The sequence below is a fragment of the Protopterus annectens genome, chromosome 4.part1 (genome assembly GCF_019279795.1).
Source record: "Protopterus annectens isolate FY-2018-M chromosome 4.part1, PAN1.0, whole genome shotgun sequence".
NCBI lineage: Eukaryota > Metazoa > Chordata > Ceratodontiformes > Protopteridae > Protopterus > Protopterus annectens.
Window position 1 is genome coordinate 521,252,224 of NC_056734.1, and position 22,172 is coordinate 521,274,395.

A 22,172-nucleotide genomic window follows, 5' to 3' on the forward strand; every position below is an offset into this window, starting at 1 on the left:
CACCATAGAGCTAAACAATAATTTTTTCACATTGATCAACATATATTGGATCCCAGGGATAGGGACAAACACAGTGAAACAGCATCTAGATCGAATTGTACTATTCTCTAAAGGGAACATTGTTTTGGCAGGAGATTTCAATTGTATTCTAGATTACAAAGACTCCAGTACTAATGGGAAGAGAAGAATAACCACATCATCTAAATTATTAAAAGACTTTTCAGATACTTATTTTTGAAAGACATTAATTACTTTGCAGATACTACTTCTTTGTTTTACACCTTTTTTCCCATAGACATAACTCATACTCGAGGATAGATAGAGTTTTTATCTGTAATAATTTAACAGATTCCTTAAACAAATCAGTAGTGATTTCATGTCCTCTATCAGATCATAATTCCATAATTTTTGAATTGGTAGTCAATCCAATTTTTAATATTCATATAAAAAGGATCCCAGCTTATATTACAAAATTAAAAGATTTTAATGATTTCATTTCTACAGAAGTACAGAATTTTTTAGAACTTAACAATATGAATGATGTATCAGAAATTTACATATGGGTTGCCCTAAAAGTTTATCTATATGGCAGAATAATTAATTGGTACAACAAAAAAAAAAGAAAGCTTGGGATAAAGAGCTGCAGGATATACAATGTAAATTAGACACTTTGAAACTTAGCAATATGGGTGATAAAGATATATCAGATAAAAGCAAAGAAATAAATATGTTAAATAATAAATGCTTAGAAATATTAAAACATAAAACTATGATCAATATAGAAAAATTCAAGTTTATTAATTTCTCTTCTAACCCTAAATCCTTAAAAATTATTGCTAATAAAACAAAAAGATTAAATAAATTTAATCATATTAATGAAATATTCTCCCCTAAAAAGGGAAAAATGGTATCGGAACTTCATAATATATTAGCTGAATTTAGAGAATTTTTTATAAACATTAACCAAACATCTACTGCGATTAACTCTAAAGAGGAAATAAAAACATTTATTAATAAATACACTAAAATAAGACTTTCGGAGGAACAAGGGATTTCTATTGATAAACAAATATCTTTCAAAGAACTCCAAACTCACATTACCAAACTAAAGCAAAACAAAGCACCAGGTAATGATGGCATCATTCCTGAAAGTTACAAATTACTACCTATAAATGCTCTAAAACTGCTTTACAAAGTATTTAACCATGTTCAGGACAAAAAGATAATTCCACCTTCTTGGAAATACACTTTTATTTCTCCTATATTAAAAACTAATAAAGACCCCTCTAAATGTTCATCCTATAGACCCATCTCCCTATTAAACACTGATTATAAAATATTTATGTCCATTTATGCAGAAAGGCTTAAGACACTTTTACTCAATTTAGATGATAGTGATCAAACGGGGTTTATAGCAAATAGATCTTCATATGATAACATTAAAAGAATATTAACTTTAATTGATTTGGTGAAAAATCTTAAAAAAATGTAACCCTAGTTAGTTTAGATATAAATTGTGCCTTTGACTCAGTTACATGGGAATATTTGTTCACTCTATTAAAGGAATTAAATTTCTCCAGTAATTTTATCAATCTTATTACTCAGCTATATAAGGGTAGCCAAGCTTATGTTAAAATTGGTACTAGTATATCTCAAAATATACCAATAATAAAAGGTACTAAGCAAGGGTGTCCTTTATCCCCTCTTTTATTTTCATTAGTTATGGAACCATGGGCAAATTTAATAAGACATGATACAGCTATTGAAGGATACAAATTAAGCCCCACTATGTCATCTACAATACAAATGTTTGCAGATGACATATTGATCACTCTTGGGAATAGTAGTGAATCTATGCAAAAACTTTTTAAAAACATGGAATATTTTCAAAAAAACTCCGGCCTTATTTTTAATAATAATAAAACACACATTATTTTAACAGGTTCAGAAAAATATACCTGATGAATATAATGAGTATATAGCTCAATCTCAACAAATAGTATATTTAGGAATAATTATTACTAACAATATTAAAGATGCCATTCAAATAAATTACAATAAAAGTCTATTATGTATAGAAAATTTAATAAATAAATGGAACAAATTACCCTTTTCTATGGATGATAAACTTTTAATAATAAAGATGATATTTCTGCCCAAAATCTTATATATAATTCAATCTTTATCTATACCTCCTTCTTACCAAATAATTAAAACATTTAATTCAATGATTCAGAAATTTTTGTGGTTACCAAATAAGCCAAGGATTGCATTAACATACCATATGAATAATTGGAATAATGGTGGTCTAGCCTTACCAAATTTAGAAATGTATTCAATTTCATCCATATTTAATACAATCTCTCATCTCATTGATATGGAATACACTGCTAAGTGGAAAGAGTTTATAGAGGTATTCTCACAAAATATGAATGATATGAACAGTTCCTATAAGCTAAATATAACCAGTAATCCCTTTATTTGGAGGTTAAAAGATCATATTTCTGAATTTTCTTCTCTTAATTTTAACTCTAAGTATATATTTTCTCTTAAAATCATTTAAAAAATATATATTTAAATATAATACCTATAAGAATTGGCTTTTTTTACTCTTTCCTATAGCCTACACACAGAACCATTTTCTCTTCAGATTATACAAAAATGTTTATATTTCAGCAAAAACACTTAATATTTTGGCACCAAATGATGATAAATAATGAGTTAAAATCCAATAGTTCACTCTTGGAAGAGTATAAACTTGATACATTTTTATGGTTAGAACTTCAAGAAGCCAGGCAATATGTATTAAATAAACTAGATTATATGTCTCCTACAACTAGAAAAACAATTCCTAAACTAATGCAATATATGATTTTATCAGTTTTGCATAAATCTCCTGCTAAAAACAAGTTATCAAATATTTATAGGGCAATTAAATGTGATTTAGACACACAATCAGATAATTATTGGAAATATTTTTCTTTAATGAATAATAAACCCCCTCTGAGAAAGACAAATTGAATATTTTACAATCAGCAAGTATGACTAATTCTTCTTTAAAGTGGAAATTATTCACATGGAGATTTTTATATAGATCATTCATCACCCCTTATAATATAAGTATATTTTCTAAAAATAATATAGCATGTTGGAGATGTAATAATGAATTGAATGCAGACTGATCTCATATGTTTTATAATTGCGTATATTTAAGAAAATTTGGGGATGATATCAATAATTTGTTGCAAACAATTTTTACTGATAAATTCTTTATATCTAAATCACTTGTTTTATTTAATACTCCTGTTCCTGATTGTGTAAAGGAGAATAAGTAACCATTGGTTTGGTCTATGCTATCTATAGCTAGAAAAACAATCACTAAGAATTGGAAATCTAATACAGCACCCACATTTTTGGAATTTAAAAATATACTTCTTGAAACGTGCAATTTGGAAATGTTGACTATTAAATCTAGATCATCTAAGAATACTACATTATATAATTCATGGAATATCATTTATGAACTTCTAGGAAAATAGTTTATTAATTTATGTAATCAGATGATTTTTATTAATCCTACAGTAGCATTAAGATGTTTTTGGCATGATAAATGTCTTTGTACATAGTTTAGTTACATTGGTTTATATATTAGAAGGTTTTTTTAATTTTTTATTTTTAACTTTAAAGAAAAAAATTGTTACAATTTCATGGAGATATTTGTTCATTTTAATAATCATTTAATAAAATTATTTTAAAAAAAAAGAGACCTGGATTTTTTTTGTGATACCTCTGATAGCTTGAAATTATAGTTTGGCACATCTTGCATAATTATTTGGAGTATTGAAACTCTCTCTAAGATATTTCCAGCCAATGATATGCCATTCAGAAAAGTCGGAAACCTTATAGGACCAGAGGGTTATGACATAGATGACACCGGTGGAAAGCATAAGACCTAACAAGGGCATCATTTTGTTCCAGACTTCAGTGCTTGCACCAAAGTGTGTCCTGTACGCATTACAAATTATGCTGTGGAGGAAGTACGAGCCTGCACTGGCTGGTACACTAAAACAAAATTAGTTGTGATGCTATGACAGACTTAGGAAGCTTGCAAAGACCGGATTTAAGAAAATCCTTCATCTGGCAGTATCAGAAAAAGAAAATGTTTGAGAGATCCTAGATTGCCATAAGGTAGTTGATAGTGGTAACTGCCCAATGAGGGTACTTATTACTCCAATAGGGATTGCTTGGAGATAATATTTCTGGTCTTTTCCTGATAGACGTGTGTGATCATTAGTAGTGGTAAGGACTTTGTTGTTATTATTAAAGCAGCCTAATTAAGGAAGTAATGGTACTATTTTATTTTGTGTAAGTTGGAACAGGAATGGTCATGAAAGGTAGACAGTGTATATGTTTACCACTGTATATGGTGTACACCATAGATAAAAGAAAAGTGGACAAAAAAGGTTTTCTGTTCTATGGATTTCAGGTTGGTTTAGTAAGTGAAGATAACATAACAATGTACTTGAACACCAAGGTATCACCAATAAGTGAACAAATTCCTCCATATTTTTGTTAAAAGAAAAACAATTTATTGCATAATAAAGATATGTTAAGCGCTTTCACCCACCACAATTTGGGCTTTGTCAGAACCATGGCCTCTCTGCATTCCTATTTCCTCCTTAAATCTGAACTTGTGTTTGGAACAGTGTTCTGTAAGATTGGACTGGGGAGCCTTTTTTCAGGGTTCCTGGGTTATAGAAGTAGTTTCCCATACATACATACATATTATGATTAATTTCAAACCCAGTTAGTCCTCCGCAATAATATAAGGCTGTCTTGGGCAAATGACTTGCTGTTTGTCTTTTCTTGGGTCCTTTTAGCTTACAAGACATTAGTGTATGCCCAACAGAGAAAAAAGAAATGTTTTATTCAAGACTTTTCTTCTTTCCACAGAAGTTAAAAAAGTTTATATATATTCTGGAGCTCATGACTTTAACCAGTTTGTGAAATACAATGTGATTTTGAGTTAAGCCTTTGTTGCAACAGGTTTTCCTGAACTGTGTAGAATTTCAGTTTTAGAGAAAGGTTTATTTTCGGATTTTTTCCAGGCCCTTCTATCCTGGCCCCTTCATAGTGCTTGTCCTTCCCTTAATGCCTCCTGCTGCTTGGGATTCTTTTTTAGGATTAACCTACTCTAGAGGGGCTCTCAAAGTAAAATATTTCAGAATAAGTATTAACCATATCTTTTGGTCTTTTAACAGGGCTTTCAGCTGTGGGTGTCTGCCTTTTTTTTTTATCTTCCCCCTGTTTTGTAATAACTTTCATTTTCACTGTTTTACTTTTACTAGTAATTTGAACTTCAGGTTGTCCTTTAAATATGCAAACTACTCATCAAGTTGTGTGCAGCAACATTGTATTCACTCAAGAATGCTGAACGGCTCAAATTAGAGACAGAAATGAAATGCAGATATGCATTTGCTAGGTGAGCTTTCATAAAACCTCATCAGTATTAACAGTATCATAAACTTTTGTTATTATCAGGCACCATGTCAGCTCAAGTGATTGGCCTGGTAGGCACAAAAGGTTATCTTACTGATTAGCTAGATGAATGTATTTTATTTAATTTTTTTTTTTAGCTGAGATGGTAGCAAATACTACTCTGGTAAAGAGTTCTTTTATATAATTCTGCATTGTTTGAAAGGTTTTATTTTTTTGAAATCTGGTTACCAGATTTAATTTTAAACAAGGGGATATATGGGTTCTTGTAATTAGAAGATATGAATAAAATAAATATAGTCTCAGAGAAAATCTTATTAACTGGGCATGGAAGTTAACAAGATGAGCAATTTGAACAGTAGTGCAAGCTTGTGAATGTTCTGCCTTTCCTAGATCATTATTTTGTATAAAACAATCAAAAAGGAAGGTATAAGGTTTCAGTCAAGTACACTAAAGACTGCAACAGTAAAAGTATCACAGGGTAATTTTCTCTGCTAAAAATATGCATATCCATCTTACTGCACATTACAAGCATTTCTTTCTCTTCCTACTAAGTAGTAAGTAATTAAATATTTTTCACAGTCTAAAGAGGGCCAGTGAGGAAAAGGATCAGAAGATAACTGTTTTGGAGGATGCCAAATCTACAGTGCAGAAAGAAGCAAATGATCTCCGTGTTAATCTTCGTGAGGTGGAGAAGTCTCGGCTGGAAGCTCGCAGAGAATTACAGGAGCTCCGCAGACAGGTAGAGCCACAGCCTCAGTTTAGTAGGGAGAAATGTTAATGAATGCTACTGTATTCTGATTTTTTTAATGACACAGTTGCTACTTTGACACTAACAAAGCATATCTCACCATTTCTTATCAACAAAGGATATCATATAACAGTCAAAGTGCCACAGTGAATTTCTACTTATATTTTATATGGAAGTAGCAGACATTACAATTCTGTATACAAATGCAAGTTCAAAAAGTGTAGCTTTTGCCTAAATGAGTTGAAATTCACCTGTGATTTTCTCTCAGGTCACATTCAATTTCAGTGATTGGAACAGTGGCACATACATACATAATTTGCATCTTTATTGTGACTGGTGCTGTTTACTTCTTAATCAATTACGTTCAAATTCACTGTATATCTGGGCGTTGATCAGTGTGCTAGGTATAATGTCAAATAACAATATAAGCATCTAGCCCTGAATTTTGTTTCATAACTATAGTGTATAATAAAACAGATGGCAGAGCGACCAAACTTTGAGTGAAATGCTGTGATGGGAGATGGGGGAAACGTGGTAGTTAACAGAACTCAAAAAATAACTCTGTTGCTAAGGGCAGAGGTGTCATTAGGATTTATTTATTTATTGACATTTGATTACTGTGAAAGTCCGACTGGGTTGGAGTCCATTTTCAGTAGAGGCCTGGGAAGAAAAGCTCCAAAGAATTACAAAACATTTTAAGAACAATAATTTTACAATTTCAAATATAATACAGAAAACATGTACAGTTTAAATAATTGTACTAAATTAGATGTAATATGAAAACATCACATTAAATTGAGGAAAACAGTAAATTTCCCGATCCTCACTGTACCACGATCTCCATTCAAAAGCTTTCAGAAATTCATCTCGCCGTTATGAATTTCGAGTTTCTGAAAACATGATCAATTGACAGGTATGTATATCTATATATATATATATATATATATATATATATATATGTGTGTGTGTGTGTGTGTGTGTGTGTGTATGTGTGTGTGTGTGTGTGTATGTATATATATATATATATATATATATATATATATATATATATATACATACATGTGTGCATATATGTATATATATATATATATATATATATATATATATATATATATATATGTATATGTATATATATATATACATATATATATAAATATAAATACACACACACACACACCTACATAAAAAGCGTGAAAGTCCAAATTTGTTGTGTTAAATAAATTTATATGTCTCAACTTGTGCTCACCAAAATTATTATTTTAAAGCGGAAATTAATATTAATATGTATTTTATTAATATGTATTTATAGTAAGTGCAAAGCCCCCCTGCCTACCTTAGTAATACATGCCAACCCTAACCCTGTCCTGCCCCTAACCTTAACATGCATCCTTTTTTCCCCCCTTTTAGTGTCCTTCCAAACATTCATGACATGAAGTGGGGCAGATGCCTGTCAGTTCCCCAGCAAGTTTAACAAAGCTAACATAAATCCAGTGTTTCTCAGCCACCTTTTCTTGTAAAGTCATATTTCATAAGAGTGACTGATGCTTTATCATCTCACAGTTATTCACTAGTTTTACTGTTGCTGGTCTTCTTCCTTTCATCTCCATCTCTTAGTCCCAGATTTCAGTTCAAGTCCAAGGTACTTCAGATTCTTCTAGTCAACTCTTGTGCTTTTTTCTGTCTCTTGAGCATTTTCCTTTTTCCTTTGGAACATTGAGAAAGGTTTCACTGGCAAAGTCTCTCTGTGAGCCGCTAGAGAAATGAGAAGCAGAGTCCCCTTTTGTTTGATGGCTCACTCCTTGTTGGACAAACTTTTGTATTTCCACCTTAGACTGTTCTCCATAAAAAAATGATTTGATCCTTCAGGAAAAAATATTCTGAAAACAGCTGAATACAGCAGGTTGAATCCCATGTCTGCTTGTCAACATTCCCTGATTGCTGGGATAAATTTGCTTCTATTATGCCTGGTGTACAGTGAATAATCATTTTCCACAAACACTCTATTGGCTCCATTTTTTAAAATGTTGCCCTTTTGCTCTCTTTCTGCTGGTATGATTGCATCTTTACTACTATAGGTCTTGGCTGGTTTCTCATGGCCAGGTTTGGAGCATACACACTATGTGCCATTTCAGTTAACAAATCCTGCTGTGGAATACTAGTCCAGTTACTTATTTGTGCTTTCATGAAATCATTACAGTCAATTCCTTACATTTTGTCTGGTAAGCAGTCCTATACTCAGCTAGTATTATCATTTCAACCTCTGAGTTTTGCAGTTTTATCAGTTCATCTGGTTAGCTGTGTAAAGCTTCTTCTATTTTCCAGCCTTTTGTTATTTGAGTTGATACACTCCTTCAATGTTTCATTTATTTTAATCAGCTCTGAACCTCAACTGACTTATTTGTTCTTCTAAATTACTGGAAGCTATCACTTGCACTAAAGCTGGAGCTTGAACTGCTTTTTGCTGTACAGCTGCAGGATTCTTCCCAGTCAGTGTTTTCTCTTCACCGTTTCCAGTTGATTTTCTTTCAGGCTCTCTATGTTTCTTCTTTGCTGGCATGAAGGCACTGTATACTTACTAGCCAGAAACTGAATTTTACTGAAGCAGACAGAATTACTCACCCTCCTTATCTGTCAGATTTTTTTCACACCGAGGGCTGAAATTAAGCTGTTAATCAATATGCAGCCATTTTGGAAAGCCATCTTAATATGCATCTTAACTTAAAAACAGCCCTTGTCATAAAACTAACTGTAGTCAGATAAATTTCAACTGAATGTGGTGGGTATTGGGTAGTGAATCAGAAAAGGAAATGTTTCCTTTTTTGATGTACTGATCGTTAATTTGTTTTATGGTGAATATAATGAATGTTCAACATGCTTTGGTGGCTTTCTATGTCGACCAAGTAACACATCAAACGAGCATTACATAATCATTGTACATATATAAATGCTGCTCCCTGTTCCCTCTTTATTCTCTTCTAGATCTTCTTTCTATAAACATATGCACTGCTGTAGTTAAACTGCAAATTGTGATTGCCATTGCTATTTAATTGTATGTTCTGCATGTCAGACTATTGCTGTTCTGCAAATGAACTGTTAAACTGTTTAAATTGTACAAACAGCATACTCACACAGTATCATTGTTGTCTATACTTATCTTCCCTAAGTCACATTCTGCTAATGAACTGTCACATTTTTTGAACTGTACAAATAGCAAAGAACTGTAAACAGCTGTTGAAGCCTGTGGATACCTAACTGGCCTGCGTTGTGGCTGAAAATGGTTTGTGGACCAGCTCAACTACCAAGTCATCCTAGTTAATAGATAAATAGAAAGATAGATACATACATGGGGAAAATAGCTGAATTATTTTTTACCTTGTTTTGTTTCTCAGCATCTAACTCCAAATTCATAGTTCAAAATCTGACACAGTTCTTTACATGATGATAGTGGCCCCCTCTCAGATAATAAAACTTCTGTTGTAAAAAATAAACCTCACTGGCACACTGATCCTTCCACAGGCAATCTGAATTTACTGTTATAGTGTTTTATTAAAAACTCTTCTGAAAACTGGCTGCCACACATCAGAAACATTCCTGAGTTGCTTCACTTTTGAGAATTTCTAACACACACACACACACACACACACACACACACACACACACACACACACACACACACACACACACACACACAGACCATATTGCATTTCAAATCAAAGTTCACTTAGCTTCATGGACAAAATATATTTACAGAACATTATTTACACATTCCTTCTTCTTCTTATGCAAGCTAAATTACATGCCGATTTGGTGGGTCTGAAACTTGGTACACATTTACATAGCATCATTGTATATCTGTGATCTGTAGTCTAAAACAAGCAGATTGCAGGGATTGCAGCAGCAAATGAGTTAAGCAGGAGGACTGTCATAATGTAATGATTGTTCCCATGCCTTTATCAGTGCTTCACTGCTGTAAATGCTTCAAAGTAGTGTTGTGCATCCTATGGCATGTACACAAGTTTAGAGAAACTGAAGCAGTGATTATCTGTCTCACTCTTTGACTTGTAAAATAGATACCAACTTCATGTCTTTATTTCTTCTTGCTGCATACTGATGTATGGTTTTGCTTCCTTATAATTTTTTTTGGAGCTTAAGAATCACTTATTTGTCTTCCCCATACTGGAGCACTAGTATGTATGACTGCCACATACAGCTTCCCTCTAAAGGGTTTCAGGCTAACTGTCTGATTTGGCTTGGGAGTACTGAGAAATCTGTGAAAAATGTAACACCAGTATGAGGTGCAGGCAGCTTAGAGCTTTAAACACACATCTACCTAAGGAAAACATTACAAAGTAAGTACCAGACAGATAACTTTTAATCAGAAGTGGGGTTTGTCATAGTGAATGAAGGAGAACCCTGTAAAGGAAAAACAAATTGCCTCTCACAGTTTGTAAAAGCTCTGAGACATCCAAATATCATGGCTGTAAACAGTGACAGTCATTTCAAAAGGGGAAAAGAAAGAATGAATGAAAGAAGGAAAGTTTCACATGCACTGCTAAAACCTGTATCTAACACTGAAGTTATAACCTTAAATAAGATTTCAGAATTCAGTGTTGCTTGCTGGTGAACATCGTCTTGTCCTTATGAGGAAAAACGCTTCCCCATTTGAATAAAGTGAACACACAAAAACCCATTCATTAGTGTTACCTTCCATTGTGTCACAGACGGGCTACCAAAAGCTGACAGAAATGTGCTTTTCTTGGAAGGAGCACAGCTGGAATAATATAATATCCCAATCCCTTTCACATGTACACTGTCCATATCAGTTATGGACCTTTTCTGGGGCATTAAACTGAGAGTATTTCCTCGGAGAAGCCTTAGGAAAAGGGACAGTGCAACAGTACTTTGACTCCCCCTTGCTGTGACATACTGTTGAGGATGCTGTCTCATGTAGATACAGCAACTGAAGCCCAACAGTATTTCTTTCTTTCTTTTTTTGTAGACATTTTCATGAAAGACAAAATGATGCATACATGTGCATTAGGTTTGTAGACTCCTAGGTAAATAGTAAACAATCATTCTTAAGATTGTATTAAGCCTCATCAAAATACCATGTATCAACTGTTACCTCCTGCTTCAAAGAGGGATACACAAGATAGGCCTAGGGAAGATTTGTGAATGCACGATCAGTTGCCCAGGTTAATCTTGAATTTAGCAGGGTATTTTTTTTCTGTAGTATATGGTGGTAGTTTATTCCAGAGGTGGGGGGTATACTAGGAGAAGAACTGCCACACCAGAAATTTGCTGAATTTGACTTTGGAAGTTCTGACATAGAATTCCAAGATGAAAATAATAAATGTTGTGATAACAAATGTTATGAAGAATAACTTCAGTGCCCATTCTAAGGTACATCAAACCCATAAAGTTGACTTTGCCACTGTGTACCCCTAATTTACTATTCCTTACTCTATTTGCAACACCTTAGGCATAAATATACTACGAAGGCAAAACTCCAGTGTCAGAATTCCATATTTCATAATTCCTAGGCATGGCAACTGTGCATTCTATCTCAAGATTCATAAAGCAAAGGTAAAGCATGAAGCTTACATCACAGTGAATACCATACACTGAGACAACCTCCACAAAGAAATAAAAGATGAACTCCAGTTCATTCTTTGCCACACTTGAATCACACAACTCCCATCCTCTAGTAAATTCCAGTATTTAATCCCAAGCCACACTAATGCACAAAATGCTGTTGATCATTAGAAAACTTATTATCGTAGTACACATATCTAATAAAGCAAAAGTTTGTTCGTTTAATAAAACACCACGGACTTCATCAGAATAAATACACAAACTTGAAACCACCCTTTAAATACTTGTCATGTGCAAAAAATCATCCAGTGACAACATGCTTCAAATAAATTATTTAAATAGCCACTATGATGTCATGAAAATTTTAAAATACACTACAATTTTTTTTAAATATTGCATGCGTATAAAACATGAAAATGTTTATATATATAATAGTCAATAATAACAAACTACTACACAGTGTTTCATCAAATAAAGCCCATTTTGTGAACAGCTTGGCTCACTACATAAAAGCCTTTGTAACCAAAGAAAACACTTGATGTTAATGTTTTCTTCAGTTACAAAGACTTTGATGACAAGTATTTAAAGGGTGGTTTCAAGATTGTGTATTTATTCTGATGAAATTTGTGGTGTTTTATTAAACGAACGAAAACTTATAAGTTTTGTGGTCCGGTTCCTTCCTGGTCTTTGGTTTGCTGCTTTTTCACTTTTACTTTGTTCTTTGGAGTTGTTTAGTCGTTTTTGGTATATCTAATAAAGCAGTAATAGGGCCAATTTCAAACTTAGTCAGGATGGCTGAATGGACACCTCCCTCTAATTCTGTGAAAGAAGAGTAACACTGTTGCACTACATAATAATTTCAAGTGCTCATTTGGTTAGGCTGTTAATAGTCTCAGTGACTGCTTCCCTAGTATCAGCCTGTGCACCTAAATACAAACCAAACAGCCCCACAGTTCAGAATTCTTATATTCATACTCATACACTTTAAAACCTTTGATCTTATGTCTTTGGATTTAAACTTGCTATTTTCATATTTCTGTACCATTTCAGCTTCATTTCTGTCTTTTGGTTGTCCTTACTAAGATGTTTTCTTTTCAGAAACCCAATACTTCACAGTAGAATATTGTAGTTGGGGAAATAATGAAATACAGAAGAATCTTTTCCAAAGAAGAAATGTTTTGAATATGAATGCAGAGTTGCTACACCATTTGACTATCACTATCCCCTTTCCCTCGGCTCAAAGAAACTTGGTAGTCATGTCTTAAAAAAATAGGCACACAGTCACTTGCTCACTTATGACAGGATGAATTATGTAGCATTCCTGAATACAGGCCAAAATGATACATGTCCACTAAGGCAAATGTATCATTGGTAACTCTAATGGCAGGGTCAGTAAAAACAAGGCTTTACTTTTTATTGATGTGAAGCTAAACACGGACGTGTTATTATACATGTAAGACAGAAACGCAATATTATTTCTGATTTGACATTTGGAGCCTTCAGTTAAAAGGCAAGATCAGTAGATTGTAGGTGTTTATTGTAGATGAAAGAACTACAAAAGTTAGTGATAAGACAATGACCTCAGGCAGCCAAATGATTAACTATTGCCATCTCATCCAAATAATGATAATTGCGTTTTCGTCTCATTATGTGGGACTTCATCAGATATTAGGAAGTTGTGCTAATAACGTTTAAATGTCTTATTTCCTTTACAAGTAAGGAAAAATACCAATGACAATTGATTTCCACATTTTGCTTCACTTTCTCATGAATATTCATGAGTATTACATTCATTATTCAAGATCTCCTAGATGTTCACAAATCTCCGTTCCAAAAACATACATTTTTATATGTGTTTTATATGATTTACGTAATAGGAGATACTTGACATTAAACTTTCATACTAAACTTTTCTATTCAAACATCCAAGTATTTATTATATATTACATATTACATATGAATAATTTCTTATTTTTGCATATTAAGATAGGCAACTATGAAGTTTATAAAACTAAGTATTTCTAAGATTTTTTATGTTTTTATATATTGTATGTAATTGTACGTCTTTATTCATTAAATGAATGAATAGAAAAGTTTAGTATGAAAGTTTAATGTCAAGTATCTCCTATTACGTAAATCATATAAAACACATATAAAAATGTATGTTTTTGGAACGGAGATTTGTGAACATCTAGGAGATCTTGAATAATGAATGTAATATTCATGAATATTCATGAGAAAGTGAAGCCGATAGGGCATTTTAAAATGTGGAAATCAATTGTCATTGGTATTTTTCCTTAATTGTAAAGGAAATAAGATATTTAAACGTTATTAGCACAACTTCCTAATATCTGATGAAGTCCCACATAGTGAGACGAAAACGCAATTATCATTATTTGGAAGAGCGTTAATTTATTGTGTGGTTTGCTTAATAAATTGTGGAATTATTCATCTGGCTGCCTGGAGGTACTTTTGAGCACTTAGCGTCACTAGCAGCACTAACTTTTGTATTTCTTGGTTGTTTCGCTGTGGATGCTTTTGCACTACGAAGGTTAGTAGATGAAAGAACCCTTAAAACTTTGATAAGACAATGACCCAAATGATTAACTATTGCCATCTCATCCAAATATTACTAGAGCCCTTTGTGACTATGTCAGACATCTTAGAAACAAAATAAAGAGTTGATCCCTAATGGCACCAGCTACACTAACCCTGAGGGTATCATCAGTATACTATGGATCAGTTTAGTTCAGATTTCTTCCTCTTGTCCCCTCCCTCTTTCTCCCCTCTCTCCACTCCATTCATGCCACCTTTTATAATTACTCTAGCATAAGTCTTAAAAGTCCTCTCCAGAACAAAAATCACTGGATCCATGTGTCCAGGCTGCATACCAGACTGTTTTACTTTTAGCTTAAAACACTGCCTCAACAAGTCCTTTTTAAGACCATTCAGTCTTAGCCTGTCCACTGCATATGTGCCACAGGCCTGGAAGACAGCTATTGTGGTACTCCTCTACAAGAATGGCCAAACCGCTAATTCAGAGAACTATAGGTCAATTAGTCATACCAGTATCATATTTAACATAATGAAATGCATTATTATGGAGCTCATAAATAATGATATTAGCAGTCTACCAGCTCTAAATCCTAAACAGTTTGGCTTTGTGAAATGTAGGTCATGCCTACTAAATTTGGTGGATTCCTATGATAAATTCAATAAAGCACTGGATGATGGCATATGAGTATGTACTACTTACCTATGTTTAGCTAAGGACTTTGATATTTTTGCACACTCCTACATTATTGGGAAATGGGCCCAATTAAATATTAACAAATACATAACTCATTGGATAGTAAACTAGATTACACACAAGACTCACACAGTCAGGTTTGGTGGCACACTCTCTCCAAAAAGGTAGGCCACTGGTGACATCCAACAGGCTTTTGTTTTGGGAGCCATACTTCTTCATTATATACTGTGACATCCAGCTATATCCCACCCGACTGCCAACAATTAATGTTATGTCCCTTACTTTTCTAGGTCAGTAACTAAGGAGTCTCAATTCTCACCACTTACTACACTTAGGAAAAATATTTCACAATTTCCCCCTAAGAGCACAACAGGAACACTCTGTATTTTCCTGGGACTGGACTATATACATCTGTCCACCTCAAATGTATTCCTTATTATACACTTCAGAGCAATGTGTCCCAGTTTAAGACCTCTGATTCACTCAGACTCAAAGTAAATTTAAGTCTCAAATATCTAAACACTTCTGGGAAAGCCTGGCACAGATTTCCAGCTGTGTCCCTTCCCCAAAGTAATATGGTAATGCTGTCAACAATCAGAGTTTCTGCATGCCCTTCTAAAGGGGTGTCCAATTATGAAAATTAAATATCAAAAATATATGATAGCTATGACCAGAGCAGCCAGGCCTTCAAGGGGACCTGGGGAGTATTAAACAGGTATAAACACTGTCTAATCTCTAAAGAAAAAACTCAGATTTCAAAACACAATATGAATTCATAAAAAAAATTAATAATAAGTAAAATTATTACAGGAATGTAAATAAATAATTTTCAATAAACACCAGAATTCAATCATCAGAAATGTAAAATTAAACTGTAGGACAGATATCCATTATTCTAGAACTTATCTGAATAACTAAACTTTCCTAATCTAACTGGAGAATACTGACCCTGATCTAATCTAAAACTTAACAGCAAGGCAAAGGCAGGCTTACAGTTTTTGGTGAGTTCTCTTTTCTGGGTATCCACTGACTGCAACTCTGCACAAATTGCTGCACTTCACAAACTGCTCAGTACCTCTAACTGCAGTCTCAACTGTCTTATTTAAATAAAAGAATAACAATCAGTTGTTTGAAAAAGTTCTGTCAATCAGCTGTTCAAAAAATCACTTAGCAACCAGGAGCATTCTAATGACATCACTCGCTGTTCAGCTGATTCTCCACAGTACTTTAGAATGTCCCTCACAAACATGTACAATTAGGAATGTATCAAAACACTGACAACCTCTTTGAACATTCTGTGTAAATAGAGAATTACTCAACATTTTAAAAACTTATTTACATTTTCTTAATTAAATATGCTGGCATACAAGTTAATCTGAGAATATACACAAATCTCCTGCCAGACATGCTAACACAGATGACAGTGTTGTCATTTTCTCCACATATAGTTTGCTGTTGTTCAAGATAATGTCAGGATTCTCAGGCTGATTAAGTTTGCAGATGACTATAAACTCAGAGCTGCCTTCATCTTACCCGCTGACATCTCTGTCCTCTAAAAGGGACTGACTCATCCAAACCTGTGTTTGCAGGACCATAGTTTTAAGCTCAGTGTAAAGAATTATTAAAGTATTGTTTTCTTTTGGAAGGAAGAACATACTTTCACCTACCTGGTGGATTATACCACCACAAAACAGATGCTGTCATTAGAAATGTAGGTACCTTCATGGACAATAAACACTTGATCAACCACCACATAACAGGCATAATTTGGCAATCCTTCTGTTCAGCCATGTTGATAACTAAAGGCATATCTCCATATACAAGGAAATTATTGGCTTTCTCTACTCCTCCCATATCAAGCCATTAATAGAATATATTGTCCCCTTTCGGCTATATCTACGCAAGCATACTGCCAAACTAGAAAAGTCACAATGCTTTAAATCTTGTGTATGAGCTCCTTAAGTCACACAGACCTTATAAAAGCCATATTATTCTTCTCCATATCGTACAGATTTCTATATGGAAATTTCTGCTTAGTATACAAGGCTGCAAATGACCCTGTTGTTCTTGACCTTTTACATGCTCATAAAAGAAGCAGCACCTGTAATACCCACTGCAGAGATACAACTCTAAAGTATAATATCACTAGAACATGATGACAGGATAGATGCCTGTCCCAAAAAAATTCCCTACATGTGGAATAAGCTTCCTTTCTGTGTCAAGCAAATTCCTTACCAGCTTAGATGAGTGCATAAGGACTCATAAAATCATCCCATTCTAGATCCTTACAGTTTTATGGATAGAAGGAGTCACTACTGGTAATTTTAGTGGCAAGGCTATTAATGGTCTATTTGACAGACTGCTTGATATATACAGATGAATATATGAACCTAGATACCTATTAGTTAACAATTCCTAGTGAAACATCTGTAAGATTATGAAGCCATTTGGACAAATGCAACCATGACACAGTAAGATGATTTTTCCTAATGGAACTTGATAGTTCTTCATTGACATACCTGGATATGACTTAAGAGTTAGCCAAGGATTTGAAAGCAGCCTGGTTGGATTTATTTTATTATTTATTTATTATTTGTTCACTGTGTAAGTGGACTGGTCTACTGACCCTTTTCATCTATGACCCAAGCTAATAGATCAGAAAATATAAAAAAAAAAAAAAAAAAAACCTCTGTTCACAAACAGGTGAACTTAGAAACTTGCTAACTATTTCAGTTAGTCAACTAAAAATGCAACAGATCAGTAATTTGGTTTTCAATTAGTCTTTATATATTAATGGCAAAGAAGCCTTATGCTTCAGAGATTACATGTATGTTCAATGTAACATTAATAAATATAACATCAACATTTGTGCGCTTTTGTTCGCTTCATGATTACAGGTTGAACTTCTTCAGAAATATGACTCAAGCTGTGAGAATACAGAGTTTTTAGCTAGGGATTGCTTGCATCACTTCCTTCCTTTTAGTGTGCCTCTTATATAAAGGTCCCCTGTGAAGCTAGAGATTGCTTTCATCACTTCCTCTAATTTACTGTGCACTTTATATTAAGGTTGCCATTGAGACCTTGGGCGTGTTTTCTTTAAGCTTAATTTGCCACCACAGTTCCCTTACCTTTAGCACGGTGTTGCAGTCCTCAAAAAACATGTCCGGGCTTTCCAATACTGGGAATTTGAACTGAGGGTTGTTTGTGCAGTTAAACGTATGCCTAGCTAGGACATTATTCTCCACTCCATCTCTTATGGCCTGTCTATGTTCCTTTATTCTGTCACTGAGTTTTCTGATGGTTTTGCCTACATAGAAGGAATCACAGGAGTAACAGATAGCTAAGTAAATCAGGTTCATGGAGTGGCAGTTGTAGGAGCTATTTACAGAAATAGTGGTATTTCTGCTAGATAGCCTGTATTCAGAGCATTTAAGGATGGAGAGGCAACAGCAGCAGCTACCGCATTTCTTCATTCCACTGGGTTGGTGGGCATGGTTAATGATAACATTGTCTGTTTTCTCTAACAAAGTTTTCAGGGAGATGGTCTTTTGATAGCAAACTTCAGGGTAGTCTCCTTGCATTTGTCCCAGTTCATGGTTGTCTGTAATGAGATACCAGTTTTTCTTTATGATCCCTCTAAGACTCTTAGTGTCTCTTGAGATAGGAAGGGGAATCTAAATGTGAGTTCCTTCACTTGTTTGGGTAATGCCGTTCTAGAAAAAGCTGTTTTAGTGTCTGGCTTTTTTTGAGGAAAGACTCCTCCTCACTGACTAGTTTGCTGAGTTTAATGTACTGGCCCCTGACAATATTCCTTTTCACAAAGGGAGGGTGCTGGCTGTTATAGTCCAAGTAGTTGTTCGTGAATGACCCTTTCATATAAATGTTGGAAGCGAACTTCCTGGAGGGAGGTCTAGGGTCAGGGAGATGTCAAGGAGCTGCACCTCTCACCCATTGCCAGACATTGTAAAATCCAAGAAAGGAATGCTTTCTTTCATGGTCCTTAGGAAATTTTTGGGTTCAGTTTTTGTGCCTTGCCACATAAAAAAGATATCAGCCATATATCTCTTATATAGATGTACTTTCCTCAAAACCTTTTAGTTGTTTAAGTATAGCACTCTCCCCGCTGGAGAGCACCAGATTCACATATGTTCAGGCCATTTTGACTCCCATAGCTACTCCTTTTTGCTGGTGGAATATTTCCCCATTGAAAGTAAAAAAGTTGTTGTGTATTACAATATTGATCATCTCACATGTGTTGCTGATTTTCTTTCTGTTTAAGGTGTAGATCAGAAAATATGTCATGGTCTTTCTAATTTAAAACATTGTATACAGACTGAATACATATTAAATTCAGAACACAATAGAAAGTGTCAATGCAGATAGTGTAAAATTAAAAGATCCAGCCAGAGTACATTGAGAGAGAAAAAAATTATATGTATGTGTAGACACAAAAAATGCAAGCTAAGAAATTCATAAAATTCAGTATAATCATGCATATAATACACAAACATCTATATTCATGTGAAATATATGCACATAAAATGTCACATTAAGAGGTTTAGAAAAGTTTCTTAAATGTATTGTGTTATTCATGATATGGGATAGTAATCTACTTAACCATTGTCATATTAAACTGAGATACCATGTTCTGCTTCTGATATACAGAAACTCCATCCTAACTTGGGCCCAAAATAATTTTAGAGAAAATTTTAAACCCTGGCCAGACAATTTTTCATGAACTAGCTTTCTGATAAAAGACCTACTAAAAGCAGCAATGACGGGAATGTAAATATGATAAGCAGGCCCAAGAAATTTTAGTCAAACCTCTAGCCTGTTTTTCCATTCCAAATGATTGCCCAAATGTGGTTGTTTACTAATATCATTAAAAGTGTTCTAAAAGGCATTGGAATTTGTAACTGGCTCACTGTCTGTTCACTCTTTTTGGTTATGCTATATAATAGTTAATTTCTCATCTCAAATTAACATTATGTAATGGGCTTGTTCTGTTTTTTTGGCTCCCCATCCACTCTGTCCATATTTTCTTTGGCTGTAATTATGTTATTGCCCTCCAACTGAGCTTTCTTGAAATATGCATGACTTATCTAGAGATAAACCAAGTCAGTATTTTCCACAGTATTCTGGTGTTAATTGGAGGCTGTGGCCTCTTCTCCTATGAAAATAGATGCAGGCATTTTCCCTTTATCTATTTCATCCCATATGAAAGACAACTCTTGAAAATAATTTTCTTTCATGAGGGTACTAGTGGTCTCCTTTTTCCTTCCTCATAGGGGGTTTACCTGCCTTTTTCTTATAGTCTGGCTTCGGTATCGATCTGTCTGTTTCAGTGCAGTTGGAAGTCATTAGGACTCTCTCCAGTTTCTTTTTTCCTTTCAGTATGAAAACCATCTGCTCCTTCTAAATCTTATGTTCCTATTTTCCTGTGGATTTTCTAAACTAGAGGCTACTCTCTATAATATCCAGTTATAAAATTTAAAAGACAACACTGCAGTGAAGGCCTCAGTCCTTAATAAAATCACTTTTTTCAGTTTCCGATAATCATGTGCCTCATATTCATCCAAATCTAAGTATGTTTTTGGTGCCTCTTGAATTAGGTGGGGTGATTGAATTGTGTTTAGTGTTAGTTCTCCCGAGCTGTGTAATTTTTCAAAACAAACTAGGAAAATTTGGGGACCCCAAGAGCAGACGAAAGCTGGGTCATCAAGATACAAATCTGCTGCTGGTGACTGAGCAGGTGTTGCTCAGTGGCTGAACACCTCCCGATGACTGGCCAAATGTTGGTTGGTTGCTGTAATCTTTTCATGAATTTAGACTAAGAGTTAGACAGTTCTGTCTTCAAAATTGACCAGGTGTAGGTCAGAGGCAGCACACCTCTCTTGTGGCACAACAGTAGATTTTATTAGTGTTTGTAAAGTTTTCTCCATTTGTCTGCCAGAACTTAATATCTATTGTGATTATATGCAAGAACTGGTTTTACTGCAGAGCCAGCTACACAAAGAGTTCTTAACAAGTCAGTTCATACAGTACAAGGTTCCACTGTAATTTAATACACTGCAGATTGGTTCTATTGGATAATAAAATTCTCCTACACAGCAGTAACATCCTGGTGGTATGCTGTCACATAACATGTACTATCTCCTACACAGCAGTAACATCCTGGTGGTATGCTCTCACATAACATGTACTATCTCCTACACAGCAGTAACATCCTGGTGGTATGCTCTCACATAACATGTACTATCTCCTACACAACAGTAACATCCTGGTGGTATGCTGTCACATAACATGTACTATCTCCTACAGAGCAGTAACATCCTGGTAGTATGCCGTCACATAACATGTACTATCTCCTGCACAGCAATAACATCCTGGTGGTATGCTTTCATATAACATGTACTACCTCCTACACAGCAGTAACATCCCTGGTGGTATGCTCTCACATAACATGTACTGTCTCCTACACAGCGGTAACATCCTGGTGGTATGCTCTCACATAACATGTACTATTTCCTACACAGCAGTAACATCCTGGTGGTATGCCATCACATAACATGTACTATCTCCTACAAAGCAGTAACATCCTGGTGGTATGCTCTCACATAAAATGTACTGTCTCCTACACAGCAGTAACATCCTGGTGGTATGCTGTCACATACAAGTACTATCTCCTACACAGTACTAACATCCTGGTGGTATGCTGTCACATAACATGTACTGTCTCCTACACAGCAGTAACATCCTGGTGGTATGATGTCATATAACAAGTAGTGTCTGCTACACAGCAGTAACATCCTGGTGATGTGCTGTCACATAACATGCATGATCTCCTACGCAGGAGTAACATCCTAGTGGTATGCTGTCACATACAAGTACTATCTCCTGCACAGCAGTAACATCCTGGTGGTATGCCCTCACATAACGTGTACTGTCTCCTACACAGCAGTAACATCTTGGTGATGTGCTGTCACATAACATGTACTAGCTCCTAGGCAGGAGTAACATCCTGGTGGTATGCTCTCATATAACATGTACTATCTCCTACACAGCAGTAACATCCTGGTG

At 34.5% G+C, this 22,172-nt stretch overlaps 1 protein-coding gene across 1 annotated transcript in view; it reads left to right on the forward strand.

Moving 5' to 3' along the window:
* LOC122801244 (rootletin-like) overlaps positions 1–22,172 on the forward strand; it is a 2,937,720-nt gene that overhangs the window by 2,279,555 nt on the left and 635,993 nt on the right. The window contains exon 21 of the mRNA XM_044070796.1: positions 6,079–6,238. Within this exon, the coding sequence (XP_043926731.1) occupies positions 6,079–6,238 (160 nt within the window). The remainder of the gene's footprint in view (positions 1–6,078; positions 6,239–22,172) is intronic.